The sequence below is a fragment of the Bombus fervidus genome, chromosome 14 (assembly GCF_041682495.2).
Source record: "Bombus fervidus isolate BK054 chromosome 14, iyBomFerv1, whole genome shotgun sequence".
Taxonomy (NCBI): domain Eukaryota; kingdom Metazoa; phylum Arthropoda; class Insecta; order Hymenoptera; family Apidae; genus Bombus; species Bombus fervidus.
This window is the reverse complement of record NC_091530.1, coordinates 959397-979436: the sequence shown is the minus strand read 5'-3', so window position 1 is coordinate 979436 and position 20040 is coordinate 959397. Positions and strand designations below refer to the sequence as shown.

General features: G+C 41.1%; 1 protein-coding gene across 5 annotated transcripts in view; it reads right to left on the bottom strand.

Moving 5' to 3' along the window:
* Nucleotides 1-20040, bottom strand: part of LOC139994505 (pseudouridylate synthase RPUSD2) — a 172737-nt gene that overhangs the window by 46565 nt on the left and 106132 nt on the right. For all 5 annotated transcript variants that reach the window (XM_072017229.1, XM_072017233.1, XM_072017231.1 and 2 more), the window contains 2 exons: nt 17315-17419; nt 7785-7872 (listed from right to left, as the gene is read on the bottom strand). In XM_072017229.1, the coding sequence (XP_071873330.1) occupies nt 7785-7872; nt 17315-17419 (193 nt within the window). The remainder of the gene's footprint in view (nt 1-7784; nt 7873-17314; nt 17420-20040) is intronic.

Sequence of the window (20040 nt, the reverse complement as noted above, 5' to 3'; positions counted from 1 at the left end):
CGAACTCGCGTGCATCTCGGCGATGATCCGCGTGACAGCGCGATGGGCCCACCCGGGGAATCCCGTTAATGAGACATTTTCTCAAGATCTAATGGAAGATCGAAATGGCGGCCGACGTAGATACGTCTCTCGCTACGTCTCTCCGCTAAAAATTTCAACGTTATCGTCAAAATGTTCCGAATAATCTTAGCTACAATTTCTATCGAGTGAAATTTTTATTGTAACAGAACAGAAAGAGAAGAAAGAAAAATAGAAGCGAACACGCAAAAAAAAAAAAGAACAAGTTTCGACACAGTAATTTTGCTTCGCAAGCGCGACGAATCGAGTCGCGTCAAAGGGAAGAAGAAGTAGGAAATCGTCTGGGATGTAAAACCAGGCCCCGCAAAGTCGCGGATCGTCTCCGGTCGCCCGAGGAGAACTTGATTCGCCGAACGAAGAAGACGATAATGATCGTCGCGATAGTCAGAGTTCCCGGGAGTACGCTAACAACCGGAGAGAGAGAAAGAGATTAAGAAACGACGGGGGTGGTTGAAGAAATATTTTTCCTCGATTCGAAAGTCGTTTGAGACGCAAAGCCGACCAAGAAAAAAATATAGTCAACGGGAGAGCGAAGCAAACACGGAGGGGGTGAAAACGCGAATTCGCGAGTTTATTCCATTGGCTGTTTCGCGAATTACCTATCGATCGATATGACGGACGAAAGATTAGGAAAGTTAATTTTTCCTTGGAAATTTTAGTTGAAAATTTCTTTCTTGTATCAGAGATGGAAAGTAATTTTAGCGAATTTAAAATAACGAAATAAAAAATATGATGACAAGTATTCGATAGTTTTAGATTTATATTTAATGGCAACGACGATAAATATTTAACAAAAAGGTTACTGTACTGAAACTTTATGGCTGATATTTTTCGTGTTAGAGACGAAAATAATGATTTTGATAAGTTTAAAATTATAAGATAAAAAGTGTGTCGACCGTATTCGTTAAGAGGATGGATGTTTCAAAATTTTAGTTCCTGAAATATACGTTTTGAAATATACGTCTTTACAAAGTGTATTTTGGCTAGGGTTGTATGTACAACGAACCAAGCTTCGAGAGATACCCTGTATATCTACAACCAGGAGCTTCTTGTCACAGTTTTTACGATGTGTGACAGGCCCTCGCCTACCTGTCCTACTTTAATAACAAGAAAAGGTTGAAAGAAAGAGTTTCTCTACATCATTGTACTCGAGTGACAGAGCCAGTAATAATGGCTAGGGGTTCTTCCCACAGAACAAGCGAAAAGATACTTTAAAGTCGCGGTTTTCAGACACCACTGCGTACAGTAATATATCAAGTACATCGAGCGTGTTTGATCCGTATACAGATCGCTTGCTTGATAAAATTAAAAACTTTGTAAAAAGCTTTGTCGACGAGTCTGACTTCCGAGGGTCTTCGTTAATACGATAATAATAAATAAGAAACGCTTAAAAGCGAAAGAGAATAAGATCCTCGGGAAGACACAGGTTCTAACCACCTCGAAGATCTTACAAAACAATCCACGAAATAATTTATCCAACGTCGGAAACGATCAACATCACCGTAATACGTATTACGTATAAATACTACAACCACGATGAAGGCGAATCTGTTCTCCAGCGGCTTTCCAACGTGAGAAAAAAAAAAAAAAAAAGAAGAGAAACAAAAACGAGGAGAGAAACGGGTCTTAAGACGGCGAGATCTTCGCGAGCCGATAAAACCGTTTTGCCTCGGCTTCTCAAGATTCTGAAAACAGCCTATGAGAAAAAAGAATAGCATTTTTGTAACCGGTATATACGAAGATAGAAGAACGAAAGAAGATCCGGAACATTCACAGAGACACAAAAATACAACGTTCTACGGCCACCTGCTAACTCCGAAACCTTCTTCGATCTTGCGGGAATGAGGAAGACTTCGTTGAACGAAGAAGATTTTGTAAAAGGAGTGGAGAGGCCAAAAAGGCAGGGTAGAAGGGAGGAAACAGAGTAGAGTGGAAGAGAAGGAGTTATAGAGGGTGGAGAGGAAGAGAAAGATAGTCGAAGTATACCGTGAGCCAAGGATTCCTCTAGCCAATAGCGTACTCTTGGCTCCTCCAACCGAGAGATAGGATCGGATCTAGATTTGAATCACGTAGAAGCTCCACCCCTCTATCTTCGTTGTATACACGGGTATCAGCGATGTCGGGCTGATCGTTTCGCTATGACCCCCGAGTGGCGTGAACGTTGCATCAACGTAGCTCGGGTAACGGTCCCTTCGACGCGATCCACGTCCGAAGATTCGATACGACCCAGGGGTCGATTTAATTGTCGCGAGAATCTTGCTTGGCGAGCTCCGTGGTCTCGTAGTTTGTTTGCTTGGTTTGTCAGTGTTTTAGAAATGCAGAGACGAGTCTTTGTTCGTTTGTTTGTCGGAAAATTGAGACGGATTATTGGGGACGATAGGGTTAATGGAGAAACGAATAAATTCAACGATCCGAGTGTATTTGGGATCGTTTCGAGGCTAAAGAGCCGGATTGAAATTTGACGCGAGGATGGAAATTAAGATGAATTCGATAAACTAGATACGACCGATATTGCGAGTTATTTTAGAATAGGAGACTGATGTTTCTGTTTGATTTGGCTATCGACGAATCGAAACTCCATAGCCAAGAGTATACGGAGCGCAACGAAAGCGTATACAGGGAAGACAGAGAGATGGAACGGAATACTCGTTGGGAATATTGGTTGGCCGTGTCACAAGTCTCCGGTAATGGAATGCGTTTCTCGCGTTAAGGGGACGTCCATCGAGAATCGGAGGAGAAGCACGCCGGTGGGCGTGTGTCTTTCGAGTGGCATTAATAGGTCTTTGTTTCGTTGGAGGAGGAACTGGAGGATGCTCCGGCAGCACGTCGTCAGCCGTGCGAGTCTATTATTCGAATGTGGAGCAGATATCGGTTGTCGATATGCCAGTAGGTCTAAATATTCGATCGATTCTCTCGTCTACCTTCTCTTCTCTTCGTTTCCCTTCGTCTTCGCGATCCTTCCCCCTCTTTCCTCTCTTTGCTCTAGTCAGCTCTCTGTGTTCTCTCAGACACTCGAATCCTTACGTGCCTTCGCGCCCACCACCCTTTCCTTTCCTTTTCACTCCGCCACGACTAACGCTGTTCCCGTTATCGTGAATTCGCCACTGAAACTCCCTATAATGAACCGAACAGGCAATCGATAGACATCGAACGCGACCAACGTGGTCTCGCCACCAACTTCCACCGATTTCCCGCGGAATTGCTCGCCAAATCGCGTTCTCAGTGGCAGGAATAAGACTGAATACGTTCTACAATTATTATTATTAGAATTTAATCTTAAAGTTAAGATTAATAATCCGTGGAAGACACAATGTTCATGTTAAAATAATATTCAGTGATGTTTATTAAACAGAACTACAGAACCAAATGTATATAAGCGAGTGATATGGTATAATTAACAACTTATGCAGATTGTTGACTGTTGGTTAGTTACTCTCAGACTAGACGTAGGTAACGACCCACGATCCCTTAAATATTTTGAACCCCACTCTCTGTACAGTAATGAGTATGACCTGTGTAAGTGTCCTGTTCAAATGCCCGTGTAAGGTGTCTGTGTAAGAGCATTTGTACCTATGCGTGTAATATCGTTGTATTCCAACAATTATTTCATGAAAATACGCAGAGTTCGGAGAAAATATATTTTTCGCTATACTTTTATTTATATAAATACAACTTTACTTGTTTTGGTTCGTACTTAACGACAGAAAGCTTGCCCCTGAGATCCAACGTTGATACAGAAGTGGTATAACCTTGGTAAAATCAGCCAGGAGTCAAAGTATTTCATATTTAAGAGAGTAAATATCGGCAGACTATTATCTACGCAAACTTGGCGGCGAAAAATCGATCAGTTTTGAGATCGAGATGTAATTATTCGAAAAGAGAAAAATTCGTTTGCTACTTTGCAATCTCTTTAATGGAAACATCGCGATGGAAACAAGTATTCTTATAGAGTCGATCGATATTGGAAAACGCAAAGATTTATCGGTCTTTTTTGAGTAAAAGACCGACAAGAAGTTTGAGAAAGTTCGTGGAACTTTGGTTCTAAGTGGTGGCACAACTTACCGTTGCAGAGGGTAGAAAGAAGATTAAAGGATTTCCCAGAAAGCAAGATAGGAGCAGGAATATTTAGATACTCGAATCCATCTTTGATGTATTTTATAACTGAAATTTGGTTGCTTCGCGTGAAACTTTACAACTCTATTTCGTAACGTCCATTACTCGAAAACGTTCTAACGAAGAACCTCTTAACTATACATTTTATTATCTTCGTCTAATCGTTTCTATCATCTTTTTTTCTAATTTTCCTTGAAAAAGAATCGTGGTCGGTCCAATTACTAAAGATATCCTGTATAATAGCGTAAGAACTCGTTAAACGCAAGAAGGTCTCCTCCGGACGTAAAGGTTAATACCGTTTTAATGAATAAAATATCGCAAGCTCTTCCAATATTATCTACCTTCTCCGTTACTTCTCCGATACATTGGACGTAAGATATACGTCTGTTTCAAGAGAAACAGGCAATTTAGATTTGCCGAAGAAATCGTTGAAGAAATCACGATGTGCCTTAAACTGCTTCGTAAGAATATCCTTGCAGCTCTATTATCCTACCTATGTATATTGCGGCGGTTCTATCTCTGAAGAGAGATCGTTATTAACAAGAATCTTCGTCTTCGCCTCGTTTATCTTCTTTGGAGGATACGAATATCGAGAGAGAGACCCGGCAATCGTATTTTCTGTCGAGGTTGAGGTTGACCGATCGAAGAACGAGTGGATGAATTTGTAATAGAAAGGTATATTGAAATAACTAAAGGTACAAGTTTATGCTGATTCACATTCTTACTCCTTTAGTATTAGACAATGGAACGATAGGTAATACGTTCGTATATTTATAGCAAAAGGACATTACCAAAAAAGTTAACCTTATAGCTTTGTCTAGAGATTACAGGGAACGTAAATAGAAATTTGTTTCTGCGTAATAGGAGTCTCCAGGTTATATATATAAATAAATAAAGATGTGGAGTTTTTCTCGAAGTAGTTACTTCAACATTTTCGACGTTCCTTTCGCTCCTCCTCATAGCGTTCTTCGTTATCGACGAGTAAACGTTATTTCCACTAATGAGCATAGCCATAGCCGCCTATCAGTGTTCGTCTATCAAACGATTCCCGTGGAACGTCGATAATGCGGCACGTTGGCTGGAAACACAGAGGCAGCCATCGCCGCGAGCAACTACTTTAATTACCGAACGTATTGACACTCGATAAATCGACTTCGTCGACTCGTTCCACCGATTCCGGCTGCGGATTCGTTTACAGTCCACGATCCATACCTATACACCTATTTCTGCTTAATAAACTCTCAATAAACGGCCTCGTGCGGTGAAATCGATTGATTAGTCGCGTGTCTAACCGAGACAGTAGCTGTAACCGGCTTTTTAATTAACGTTCGTCAGTATCGCTGAAAGAACGTCGTCGGTTTCTTGCTAAGAGTTTATTGTTGCTGCCACTCGATAAGGGAAGTACACTTTCATTTAATTGTAAAGTTCACCGACTAACGAAAGAGGAAACCTTTGTTTACCCTATGGCCATTGTTGCCCGGTTAAATGGCCACGAGTTGTCCCGATCATCTTTTACAAATGCTCGACATTATTTACGATCCACATTGACGATAATCAAATTACTAACGAGTCACTAAGCTTCAAAGTTCCAGTGAATCGTCGAATCTTATAGACACGTTGTAAAAATGCGAGGCAACGCTCAACAAACTCCCGGACGTTTTAAAAACGAACAACGATGTTATCTCGCTCCTTCTGTCTCTCAACTTATTTACGACAAAACGAGTCGACGTAGGATAACAGCGGTTAGTTCGTACAAGGTCCTCTCTCTCTCTCTCTCTCTCTCTGGTTGACGAGTCCAGCATGGTTCTCAAACGGTGGCTATTTAAACGGACAATACGATAAATCGTGGAAAGGAATAAATTGCAAGCTCTAATTGCAAGCTGTCACAGTGCCAGAGATTATTCCAGTTGCTCAAGGTCTCCTAATCCTGCTATCGCCCTAAAAGTCGTCCGTACTTTCGATTACAGCCGCGAGTATCGGTTTCTCTAGAACTCCTCGTCTCTTCGTTCTTCGCGATATCGCAAAGCGAAAGGAGGTAACTTTCTGATCGTCCTGGCGAACGGCGTGTGCAAAGCTCTTTGAATTAATTCACGTTTCCCGCTAACGACCAACGAAGAATCGCTCGAATAAACAAAACTACCAAGAATTGCTCGATAATCTTGTGTTTTAACGACGCTGTCACAACAATAGAAAATACGAAATCTGTTAAATACGATGTTATTTCGATCCTTTTTTATCTTTCATCGGAAAAGAAAGGATTGGAAAAGCGATGAAAAAGAGGGAACGATACGCGTTAATCGGTTCATCTGCATTCCCGACGACCTTACAACGGTAACTGCAGCCTTTACCGACTCCCTCTCTGTTCACCAGGTAATCGCGGATAATCCCGCGAATGGCTATGATTCGAACAATGATCCCGACTGCTGTCTCTCGTTTCCCGGCACCAGCGGGTTAGTCGGCGTGATTCACAATGCCAACGAAATCGAATAGCACGAAGGGAAAAAGGGTCGAGGGGAAAAGCTCTTTCGGTGTTTTCGTTTTCATCGACCCTGTCCGGGATCGAGCTATCTCGTGCCTGCAAGCTTCGCGACGTTACACGGCGTGGCGCTACGCATGGAATGGTACATCTAACACGGCATACTGTCATTTTTAAATATCTGACAAATGAATATCTGTCACAGCTCACACACCGTGCTCGAAGGTGCTTATTTTGTCAATCGTCTTCGTCTACGATCAATTCGAGATCTCTTTGTTTAAAAGAATTTGTCTCTTCTCACCACTTGTTGGATCCAACGACGAATTATCGAGGAACTACCCTTGTATTAGTCCGACAAACTGCTCCAATCTCCAGATACACGTCATACAGTCGATCGATCGTATATTCTCACGATCCGTCGTACGATCGAAACGCAGATCAACGCGATATAACGGAACGCTGTGCGCGTTTACCGATAAAATAGAGTTACCGATTCACACGCATCGTCTAATTGTCAATATATGTCTAATTGACCGCCAGCGACGCTGTTGATCGACGATCGACCGTCATAAATCCGTGCGTTAACTGTTAATTGCTGATACATGTAACGTCTAATGGCCCCCCGAAGGGACACACTCACACACGACGCAGTTTTCACGAAGCAATTTATCGGATGATATCGGTTCGCTCGTGAAATACGATACTTTCCAAATAATTTAATTTTTGCTTTAATTAACCCTACATTCGATATATCGAGCAACTTTTTTATTACTGTTAGCGGATACTCTAAAACATAATTGTTCTTTTAATCTTTAATTTTAATCGCCTTTTTGGAAATATCATAGCTACACTACAAAAACTTGCAACTACTTTTCCAATTGCGCCTCCGTCCGTGTCACCTACTCGTTTCCAAAATTAATGCCGCAAATATCGACGATAATAGTCTACTTCGTCTCGATCAAATTTTCTAAAAAAAAATCCCGAACCAAGTTCGTTTTAAAAGATAGGTTTTTCAGAATTCTTATTTGAAATTCCCGTGGAATACGTAGTAGGTAATTCGAAACTTGTTAACGATAGCGTATACCGGGGTTAAAGATAAAACGGAGGGCATACTGACCGTTCTCCACGTAATAACTGGTTTCATTGTACCGTTCGTCTGTGAATCCTGGCCTCTTCGCTTTCAAAGCTTTCGTTTCCAATTTCGCCTGCAAGAAAGAACGTAGATAAGTGAACCGTATACCTCGTGATCGGTGCCTGACACATGGCCACCGGAAACTCGAGCCCGAGAAAATGAACGAGGATCGAAGGGGCAGAGGATAGTTCGAGCTCTCGCCCAGGGAGCGTTCCATCTTTTAGCAATGGTTAATTTTCGGGGCGGACTTTGGGCAAAGGTGATCGTGGCGTTCGTTTCTGGAAAGAAGTCTTCCAGGCGATCGGTTTCAAGGTGCCGGAATAATTTGAAGGAAATTGGATTGGATAATTTGACGTTTTAAGTATAATATCGCTGAAAAATATTCACACGCTTGCTCCTTTTTTCACAATATTTAATTACAATCGAGAAGATTAAGAAAAGTACCAAGAGAATAATTTCATAAAATTTATCGATCGAAAGAAACTTCTTAAACTATTTCCAACCTAATTACACTCTTTTTGAATTGAACAAATTTCCCGATATCGATAAAAATCTCCTGAATTGAGTTTTGTGCTAAAAAAAGATTTCTCTTTAAGCCGAACGAAAGCACAATTAGACCGGCGAGTTTGAAAAGTCCGTGGTGGAGTTACCAACGTATTCGCTGTCATAAATTCCTCTATCCGGAACAAAATGAGAAGAAGAAGAAGATCCGTAGAGAATGAACAAGAATTTGGAAATTGTGAGCAAAAGGACGAAAATATTGGAGCGTCCATCGAAGATAAGACAGCGTAATAATTTGCAGCGGGTTTTATCAACCGCAGTTAGTCGTTCAGTAGATAGTGACCGATGTGGTCAGCCATTGAGTCCGCGTTCCAGTGGCTTTTGGTATTTAACACGGTAAATAGAATAGAAGAGATAAAAACGACATAAGAATATCGTAACATGATAAAATTTACCTTTAAAGGTTAAAATATGCGACGATAAAATTAGCATTTGAAAATTTCAAACATCAGCTTTGTCGTTTAAGAAGATTTTTTTGATTCACAGCTCGTTTAATTTTCGTGCTATGGATTAGGTAGAGAAGGATTTTCCAAAATTCTGGTAATAATATTTAAAACCCGTGGGCGCGTTAACAAATATAATATTGAAACGAATAATTTAAATTTTATAATTTTCTTCGGTTATTTTCACAAGAACATGACATACATGTAGATAATATTACGTGCTTGTGATAATTATTTTGCCATTAATTCGTACATTCGAATAACTTTCGACGAACGTCGTTCATGCATTATTAATACAAATCGCCCAAAGTGTTTACATAATTGTGAGCGGTAGTGTACGTATATTAATCATACAGTATCAATGCTAATTATCACGTTAAATTGAGGATAAAATTGCAAACCGAAGGAAACGAGGTTAAATATCGGTAGCAAACGTACGGAAGAATTTATTACGTTTAAAAAGTATGAAAACGCGATACAATGGAAAAGTAAAAATGCGATAATACAAAAATAATGTAATACAATTTGAACTCGAAATGCCAAACAATCGGGCGCTATAAACGAGCGAAATTTCGCTAAAACGAAACATCTCTTCTGTCTCTACCGCTGAAAAACCAAAAAAAAAAAAAAAAGAATGAGAGAAAAAAATCGAAAAACAAGGGAAAAAACAAACGAAGACAAACACGGAGGATCGTGACGCGTCGCGACCATTTCCGGCTCGAAGCTGCGGTCTGACAAACCCGAGCAGAACGGAACAATCTTCCCTTTGTTTCACGTGAACCAAGCAAAGCGGCGTTGTGTTCCAGCGCGCGGCCAGCCTTCAATTATAGCAGCCGAGTTGCGCCGCTCGGTCGGCCGAAATAAATTTACCCGTGGCCGACATTAATTCTCTCTTCGATCCCGTGCCAATAATTCTTTCTTTCTCGTTCTCTCGCGGCGAAATGCTTCTATTCGTGACGGAAGCACACGATCCAACGTGACCATACTTGTTTCTTTTTTTCTTTCTTTTAAGATCGCGCGAATCACAAAGCTTGGAATTTAGAGGAATAATTACAGACTCAAGCACATTTTCTGCATTATTTCTGCAACATTTTCTAGCAATCGCTGATCGTGCCTGGATACGTTAACCGAAATTGTTTACATAAAGTTGTTCACATCGATATAAAATGCACGTCACGTAAGAATAGATGTAATAACTGAATTTGTGAAAAATTCCCGCTTTCCTTTTTCCAAATTCCTTCCACGTTAGAATCACCGGAGAAATATACGTGCTGCCGTGTATTTTTTTCAGGTACGATTACGCCATTTATAGGTGGAACCATTTATACCAGCGGCGAGGTCTTTTCACAAGATTCGTATCGCTGCTATAAGACCAAAAAGAAAAAAAAAGGAAAAGGACAAGAAGAAAAACAGGAAAGGGAGAAAAAATGGACTGGAGAAGAATCGTAAGGGGCATTTTTGAAATTTACCATTCAACCAAGTCGGTGAATTTCGCGGAATCCATTAAACGACCGGACGAATTAATTAAAAATTCTCCCGGGACGAATTTACTTTGGGATCATAATCCGCTTAACAGGCGCAGCTTCATTTAATAAGCATAATTAATTAACGTTTAATCGATTTCAATCTAGCTCGTGCCTCATACTTCTGACTTTCTATTAAAAAAAAAAAAAAAAAAAAAAAAAAAGATAGGAAGATATTTTACGATACAGTCCTGGCATATTTCATCAAATTTTCCGGCGTCTCGTTATCCGATACATTGAAATTATCGATATCGAAGCAAACTTCTCTTTACATCTAAAAACATTAGTCGATTAAAAAAGCAATTTCTGCCCCATTATATACTATAAAAAACAAAGTAATAACGCGCGTTTTATCGACGAATAAAACTGCACTTAATCTAAACGCGTCCCTTCTAGGTTGCGCTCCTAAATATCCATTCTATTAAAATCGTTGATCACGTCGACAGCCATTACAAGGCCCGTGAAAATCATGGCTTGGCTCGTATTAATATCTGTTAATCAGCGCGATAATTAAAGGCCCGGAACGACGTCCGGATGCGCGATTTTCGCACACCCGGAACAAACGGCGCATTACGTTAATGGATCCTAATATTCGAGAGCCTGTGTGCTCTCGACAACGAACATCTCGCTTATACGTGTTTTAATTAAGACAATAATTAGTCGAAACATCGACCCATGTAAATCCGATTGGTCGGTCGCGTAACACGAAATCGCGACGTGCAAACAATTCTGTTCGAGGACCGATCGATACTATTACGTCGAGTAATAGAAACAACGTAATCGAAAAGCTCTTGCATATTCCACCAATTATATCGATCGATTTCCATTGTTCGTACGTATATCATTAACATTTTCGTAATCGATCACCGCCGCATGCTTCGACCGAAAAACGACTTGTTGTTCGATTAAACGACAAAAGCACCCTATCAAATTCGCGAACGTTCAAAAAATACGAAGATTAAAAATCCTCCAAAAATTGGTCTTAAGCTCCGTATATCGCGGATAATCTCGGTCTCGTTGTCTCTAGCCATTTAGAATTCCATTAACAGGCGACGCAACTGTATGGTAATTCTTGATACGCTTGGAACATCGCGCAATATGTATATCCATGCTCCAGGTTGAAACGAATTCGGGGAAGTTCTCGTCGCTGATAAACCTTAATCGAATGCCAGCCAGGTGTGGCTCGATGTCGATGTTGATCCGATTTTTTCAAATTCTAGCCGTGTTCCAGTGTCCAGCAACGATGATCAAACGGCACAGCTCGGCCACTTGGTCAGCGACAAATTTAATTTAACGAGCTCGCGCGACCGTGAATTAACGTTGCTCGTTCTATTTCACAGGGAACTCGTCCTGTCGTGTTAGAATCGGCCCGCCGATGGTAACGTTTAAATCGCAATTAAATTTACATTAGCGGCCGGGTAGGGGTGCGAAGTTAATCAGGGCTCTGCATAATCACAGGAAACAGCGTCGGTAGATTCGATATTGACCATGCCGATGAAACGTTCGGATTAGATCCGTTGAACAGGGCTACGATAAACGATGCTTTAATTCTTAGCTCGTTTAATATACCTATTTATTCTTTCAGTCAGGTCGTTCCTTGACTAGAAACTTTCGTAATTGGAAAATTAATCGCGGAATAACGATGAGACGATTAATAAAAACGTACCAACGTCGATGCAAGTAAATTATATAATCTATTCTTGGCAGAAAGGAAATGTCGTATAGAGCAAATGGAGAATTCCTACCTAAAGAAGTAATTACGTTCAATGGCACGAAATTCTCAGTACCGTATTCTGAAATATCCTGCAAAACTTGAACCAACGTAAGAAATCCTCCACTCTCTTTCTCTCTCGACTTTGTTAATATTTCCCTTCGTGCGCGAGTTCTCGCCCACCAAAGGAAACAAAAGGGAACCAGAGAGAAAGAGAGAAGGTAAAAAAAAAAGAGAGAACAGAAAAGAGAAAACAGCACGTTCGATCGCGGAATAAAGCGTTCCGTGTTCCAAACGCGATACGATGTTAGAAGACTCGACTTGTAGAAGTTGCGGGACCGGCAAATAAACGGAAAGAAGCGGAGGTGGTAGAAAAAGGAGAGCAAGAAACAACCCTCGGCTGCGTTGCCGTTCCACACGGCCGACTTATGTTTCCATCTGCACGAATTTTCGCGCCACTCGGCCCCGTGTTCTGGACTTTCGGCTGTATCGACCGGCCCTCGAGCCACCCCTCGACCATCTCCCTGCCACCACCAGTCACGCTTTCTGTCTGCAAGTCAATGTCTCCTTTCCACATCGACCACGCCGTACTCGTTGCCTCGGGCCTTCTCTACTTCCACCCTCGTGAATCCCGAGGCCGCTCCATTCGCCATTTAGGCTTTACCCACCTTCGACTTGATTTTCCTTCCTGCTTCGTCTTATCGTAAGAACCTTCCTTTTTTTCTTTTCCTCCTTCTTAGGTAGGCGAGACAGATAATGCGAGTGGAGAATCTTAGCATCGAGGGATCGAGTTAAAGCTGTCCTTTTTCTTTGTTTCTTCTCTCGTTCTTTTTTTTTTTTTTTTCCTCCGAAGCGTTAGAACGAGGATCGAATGTGTAAGGCAGGTGGAAACGACATAGCGCGGTCGTAAATCGAAATTTCGATTTAGATACGGTCGATTTTTATCGCAACGTTCTTCAAAATTGTGTTATTTCCACTTATTCGCGATGTAAATCGAACGTACAGACCGAACCTTTGTTTCAACCCGTTTTCGAAAGATCGGCCCAATCGTGAAAAGTTGCAACTTGTAATAAAACCGGCAGATCGTAATGAAATTTTTGTCTTCGATTCTTTTTACTTTTCCCTTTTAATTTTGTCAAAAAGCTTTCTGTAAACGATGTTCCACGGGTCGCAAAAATCGATAAGAAGAGATTATGTAAAAGGTAAGTATCAAACAGCCTAAGAGGATATCAAAGTCACTGGAAGCTTCTCGAGGAATTACTCTTTTCTTTCTCTTTGGCAGGAACTCTCTCCCTTAAAGGTTTCCCTCAAAGGTTTCTCTTTGGTGGCACCGAAATCTTGCCCGACATCCTGCCATTTAGGCGTGTCCTCGAACCTCCTTTCTTCCGAACTTCCTTTCAACCGTGAAAGGACAAAGTTCCTCTCCCTAACAAGCTCAAATACCACGCGCGTACCAGTTTATAAACCGCTGCGTTAAAAGGATCTTCCCACTGTCCTATAATTCACTTTGCCGTGTTTCTGACGATTACATCGATCGGCGTATGGATCGTTCGACGAAGAAACTCGATCTTTGGATGCTTCTCGATCAAACTGGCCAGTTTTTCAGTTTTTCAAGTACTCGAATTTTCAAATTATCAGATTATCGAATTTCTGAATTTTCAAACTGTTTAATCCTCCAAGTTCCAAACTTTCAAAGTCTGAAATATCTAAGGAGCAAAATCTTAAAGTAAAATATTAAAAACGTTACATCCATCGTGCTCTTTTATTTAAAACAGCGAAACAGCTTATCGTGATTAAGGCGTCACTAGAATAAAAGCGTGTAACCAGGGCGCGATCCGATATCTCGTTCGCGTTTTATTTAACGCAGCCCGATTTTCATCCTTTCTCGACGGATTACCGTATTTTTCTGCCGACGACGTCTGGATAGCGGCGACGTAGCCCAGCAACAGGCGGCAACAAGCTGCACCAGAGTTTCTCCACGGCCGTATACGTGCCGCATTTTCGGCGTGTTAACGGGCGCGAGCGTCCTTCGATTCCGCAAACTTCGCCTCTAACTTGTTCTTTTACTCCTTTTTCGATAGCAAGCAAACTCTGCTGCACTTTCTCTTATATTCTTGTTTTCCAGAGAGAAAAATCGTTTCTTTAAAAATTTGCCGAGCATATTGGAACAACATAAAGCGATAGAATAAACCATACAGAGAGTTTGGAAGGAAACTTGAAATATCTATCGGAGAATTCGAAACACGCTATAAAAGAAAGTTCTTAATTCTTCCTCCTCGCTTATATATCTTCTCCTATCAACGATTGTATTTTTCGAATCGCATAATCTTGATTATCTATCTCCAGATGCGATAACAAATCGCGATACTATGAACATATCATCTCGTTTTATACTCAAACCATGAATATGCAAATTCCCGCTTCCATAGTAAAGAAGTGGGCCGAATGTCCTTTCGTTTAACGCTGGAATTACTATACCGGTCCAATCGACAGGTTTTATAATTTTATTTTCAAATTTCTACTTCGTGTTATATTTTCTTCCGCAATGATGTAACCAGTTTCGCAACGATAACTAAAAGAATAATATAATGAATTTTATTTTGCTTTTTATGTATTCAAACTGAGAATAATTTTGTGTCAAGGTTACTTATACCAATATCAGTGAAAATGGCTGGTACTTGTCAAAGCGATCTGTTTATCGGGCCCTGATTAACCAGTTTCTTCGTCTTGTACAACTTCGCGCGCGTTTTTCAAATTTTTACCGCGTATCATTCGATACGACGATATCAGCTGTCAGGAAAATTCCGGATCGATCGCTAGATGCTAGCACTAGAAATACCACACCAGTGAAAACGACTGGTTCTACAATTTTATAAATGTGTCGACTCTCGTTTAGGGATTATGGTGCCAGATGGATTAATAATACGAAAAATGTACTACATAACATGGAATTCCTTCTGTAAGAAAGTAATAAATCAATAAGTATGCAATAAGTATACAAAGACCACTCATTTTGGCTGGTTTTGGTAGAAATAGCTTCGCGTTAACTATCGGTAGTTCTAGCGTTAAAAGGATTAATCATCCGCATACTGAATTGGTTTCGACCAGCAGTTTTAAGTAATTTGCTATTTTTTCCATAAACTTCTTTAAATCTTTCCTAACGATAAAAACTATCGGATGATATTGCGGAAACTTGGAAGAGTATTCGGCAATTTTGGAGAGATATTTTAAAATACAAAAACCTAGAAAAAGTTACATGGACTTAAACGATCCGATACGCAAACGATATCGGTAAAACTAAAGTTTCAGATGGCGAGTTAATTGGAAATTTCTATGATTTATCGAATCACAGATGCGTCGTATCGGCATAGAAATGGGTAATATAGTACGGTATACAACGATTACGAAGATCAATCGACGACTTACGTTAAGCAAACAAACGGAGAAATTTTTCTCAGAGCAGGAACTCCATATATCCTTTGATCACGATGTTTTACTAATTTTGACGTAATTACTCCAAGGGAAAAATAGTGGGCGCAGAGTGGATAATTTACCGTCGGTTGTTTGTTTGTTTGTTTGTTTTTTTTTCTTTTGTTTTTTCAATGTCGGAGGAAGTTTGCTACGGCGCCGGTTCACAAGATCCACTCGAAATTAATTGCTCAAGGTAGCGCTTAGAGTCTTAACGGAGACCACTCCGTCTGCCTGGGAACACTTTGTTAATCCGCCATTAATCTACGTAGAACGCGTACGCCGAAACTCCAAATAAATTCACGTGGCTCTTGTCCAACTCCATTCCATCGTTCTCTCCTGTTTATCTCGCGCAATACATTTGTGACTCGAGCGATTTAAATCAACTAACTTTCCTCAAGAAAATTTATGTATTATTTTTCCCTGTTTCTTCTTCTTCTTTATAGGTACGAGGAACAAAGGAGTCGCCAAAAAGATCTAAAACTTTGTGAGCTTATGTAATTAAATAACGTTACGCGATACCGTATTTATTTCTTCGTTTAGATTTCTAGCAGTACCTTAAATTAGTATCCGAAGATTTGTCTAATTACGTATATAGCGATTGCACCGATCGTATTTCGGTACTATAAGCTTACAAACTGTAGATTCTTTTTCTACAATGCTCTGTATATTTCTCATCGGTAGAGTAACTTTTTCGTTGCAGAGAGTTTAAGTTTGTGGAAAGTTAAACACGCGCAGTAACCGAGGGCTCCTCTCCAAGTTAAATACCTAAACCTACGTATATCCTCGAAAACTGTTCTGTTTGAGCACCCTTGGTGCTCAGTCAGCGTCAGCGGCACTCGTCAGAAATTCACCACGTCGATTTAGCATTAGAACTTCATTGTACTTGCCTCGAGAAACCGTGATTCGAAATACGTCTTTCGATACGACCGACGTGCACGGAATCCTACAAACATCTTGCCGATTCTAATTTAATTCTCGTTTCGACTGTTTCACCATTGACAGTGTCTCTAAATGAATGCAATTTCTTATTGCGGATATATATTCTGTTTACAGATAGAAATAGTCCATAGTGTCGTATCGTTAAAAAGGAAAATCCTTTTCAAGAGAGTTAACTTCCACGCTTACATAAATACAGAAAGATTCGGGGGAGGATAATTAAAAATAGTAAGAAAGAAGGAAGAAGTATATGCACCGAAAGAAAAAAAAGAAAAGGAAGTAGTACGAACTGGAGTGACTTGGTCGGATCGGGGCGAATCTGCCCGAACGAAGTTTCTCGATGATGGAACGATGGTACAACGTCGAATTTCAAAAGCGGCAAGGTTCACGGCCGTTTATTTCGTTAATGACGACTGGCCGTTGTGGATTAATGAGGACGTGGCCCGTCACGGCGCCAGGATGCTCTCTCTCCGCTCGTCGATATTCCACGAGAAACGACCGAGATGCCCTGGCGAGCGGATGAAATATAGCGCTTGGTTTCGCGTCTACCGAAATTTCGACGGCTAAGGAGCTGGCATCATCCATGCTCCGATGTTTGAAAATAGACAGAGCTCGAGCTGCCTCGTACATTAACGTCTCTGTGTTTCACCGTTTCCTTTTCTTTTCCTTTTAGTACTACTAGTTACGTAATTCTCAGAACAAAATTGTCAGAGCAAAAGCGAAAAACGAAGATTTGGAAGTTTTACAAAGTCCTTGTCATTTTTTCCTTGCAAAGTGTACGATCGAGTCTCGGTGAATCTCTTCCTGTTCTTTTTTCTTTTTTTTTTTTGTTCGTTTTTTAAAAGTTGATAGGGCTGTCGAGTGGCTTACCTTTTTCAAGTCCTTGCTGGCGTCCGCTTCCTCCGCCTTCCGCTTCTCGGAGATCTTCGGAGTCGGGACGGCGATCGTCGCTTCCCGCAGAGGCTTCAGATCGACCTGAAATAGACAAGCAAATGTTCTTGGTTAATTAAAGCGAGATCTTTTTCGCTGATTTGAGACGACATAAAGAACGTTGAAGCGCTATTTAGGCTGATATATATCGTTGTTCCATGGATTTAAAATACCGTCGGTTTAACAACGAGCGTTGAAAATAAAAAAAGATCACAGAAGACAATTATTAACGAGAAGAGAATGTCTCGTAGAAAGATGACACGATGTTCGTAAGAAGCGTGACCATCTTTTCACGCGGTACAAGCATAAAAATGAAATATTTGACACGATTATCAACCGGCAAGCATCCGATTCGTCAAAGAGGACAGGAGGAAGGTTAAACAGGACCCGTGACAAGAACAAGGCTGTAATCGCGTTAGAGCGAAGCCACGGGCGTGTCATCAACCAACATGTCGACTACATTTTCACCGAATCGGCCATTAGGCTCCGGTCGAATTACCAACCGCTAAACCGACTCTCGTCTCTCTATTTGGCCGCGTCGTTAACGAGAAATTAGCGTGTGCGGCAGCACGCCTAAAGTTGGGACGAGTTAAAGCGATTAGCATAAATCGATGAGTACGAAACCTTCGGCCGTGGCCGTATTAGGCACGCACAATGGCCGATCGTGTCTCGAGAATCGTCGCGGAACAGAGATTCTATTCGCTTGAAAGGATTTCGGTGTATCTGGGTTATTGCACGCTCAGCAGTGTGTCAAGAATCGACGGAGAATCTGATGGAAATATAGGTCTGCTTCTTTTACGAAGGACAATAGAACGTAAAAAGGGGAAGATGTCGTTGCTTGAGATAATAGGCTTTCGTAACAGGTATTTGCTCTCTGTGCAAATCGAATATCAGTGTTTGCAATTTCTTTTACTATTAAATTTACAAGTTTACTAATTACGTATTTAACATGTTATAATATATCCGCAAACTATACAAAATGTCCCGTAAAATGGTAATTCTACGTTAAAAAAGTAAACACCTGTACTAATTCGATCGCATAAACGATTGTTATCTGTTGAGGTTATTAGATGTGTGAACAAAGAAACGTGTGGATAGATTGTAAGGTAGAAAATATAATTTAAATACTGAAGTGTAAATACAAGTAGGAATATGTGTGTAAGCTGGTCCAGATCCGCACGCTAGCAGTGTTACCCTAAGACTAAAGGAACGCCGAAAAAAGACGTCGCACGTGTGCCGCTTATCGTCTGTCGTCGACGCATTCTTTTGTCTATGCGCTATCGACGACATCGGCGCCTTGTGAAAGCCGAAGACCAGATGTAGAGTTTTCTCAGAAGTATCGATCACTTCAACATTATCAAATGATTGTTATAGAAGACCGTGTCGCGTCTCCTGTCGTTTTACCCACCGATGCTTTACACCAGTTTCAGAGAAAAACTTCGACAACGTTAACAAATCTTCGGAAATTATTTCGTAAACCGATTTTTCTTGTCGGTTTCGGCGTCCATCGCTATTTAAGCGCCGAGTACAGGCTATAGCTTTTCCATAGCCGTAATTTTGTTGGCAGTAGACTGGACGGCGATGATCGGCCAGTGTACTGGCGCAACGAGTCCGATCGTTTCGTGCAGCGGTATCGTGTTTACATCCAATCAAGTTAATTTCTGGCCACGCAGATCACAGGATTTTACCGTGTTATTACCAGCGCGAGTCGTGCATCGATGACTCCTCCGTTAACCGATGCTTTCCTTTTGCCCGATTAAAGCGATGCAATTGCACCGACTGATCGTTTTCTGCTCCCATTCGATCGCTGGGTCGCAGTTACTACCGTTTCTCTGCGTTTTACGTTGCGTGTTCCAACACGAGTCCACATGGGCAAAGCTTTTCCATTAGCGAAGATTATTCCGCATATACTGCCACGATATATGCTAATTGCATCGTATGTCCAAAGATACAAGTCGCATAAAAGTAGTTTGTACAAGTCGACGAAATTTTGTAAAAACAAAAGTTGCGATCGAGACTGGAAACGTTCTAAACGATGTATCTTCCACTTGATATTATAACAAGCGATATTTTTAAAGTTACCAAGAGAATGAAACGATTCAGCTTGAAAACGAGATAAAAGGATAACTTTCGTAAAAATTGTAAAATCTCCCGCAAAGTATAATCCGATTTATCGTGTTCTGCCTGTGTAGCTCTCAAATGAAATCCGGTTAACGTGTACCAAGAAATTCTTCGTGCGCTCGCAGCTGTGTAACCCTTTAAATTCAGAGCTATACGAGTTCACGCATAAACCTACGAGCAAAAACCTGCTGATCCAGCGGTCTGATCGACGATGGTCGATCTCTTAATTCCGAGAGATCGCAAGGTTCGGTCGATCCACGTAACTAATTTACGATGGACGAAGACCTCTTTTAAGAAGTTGCACGGGCTCGCGAATGGCGTAATTACGTGTCGAAGTTTTAATGGTGCGTTAAGGTTCCTCTCGGACGAGAATTACCCTCCGTCCCTCTCTCAGCACCGAAAAGATTAATGGATCGAAGATTTAACGGGCGAACGGGGCGATGGAGGGAAGATTAAGCAGTGGAAATTAACTCGAATATTAAACTGAAGGGAAAAGTGCGATTTCATTATTAGTCAGCGCAGCCCATCGACGGTCGAGAAGGAAA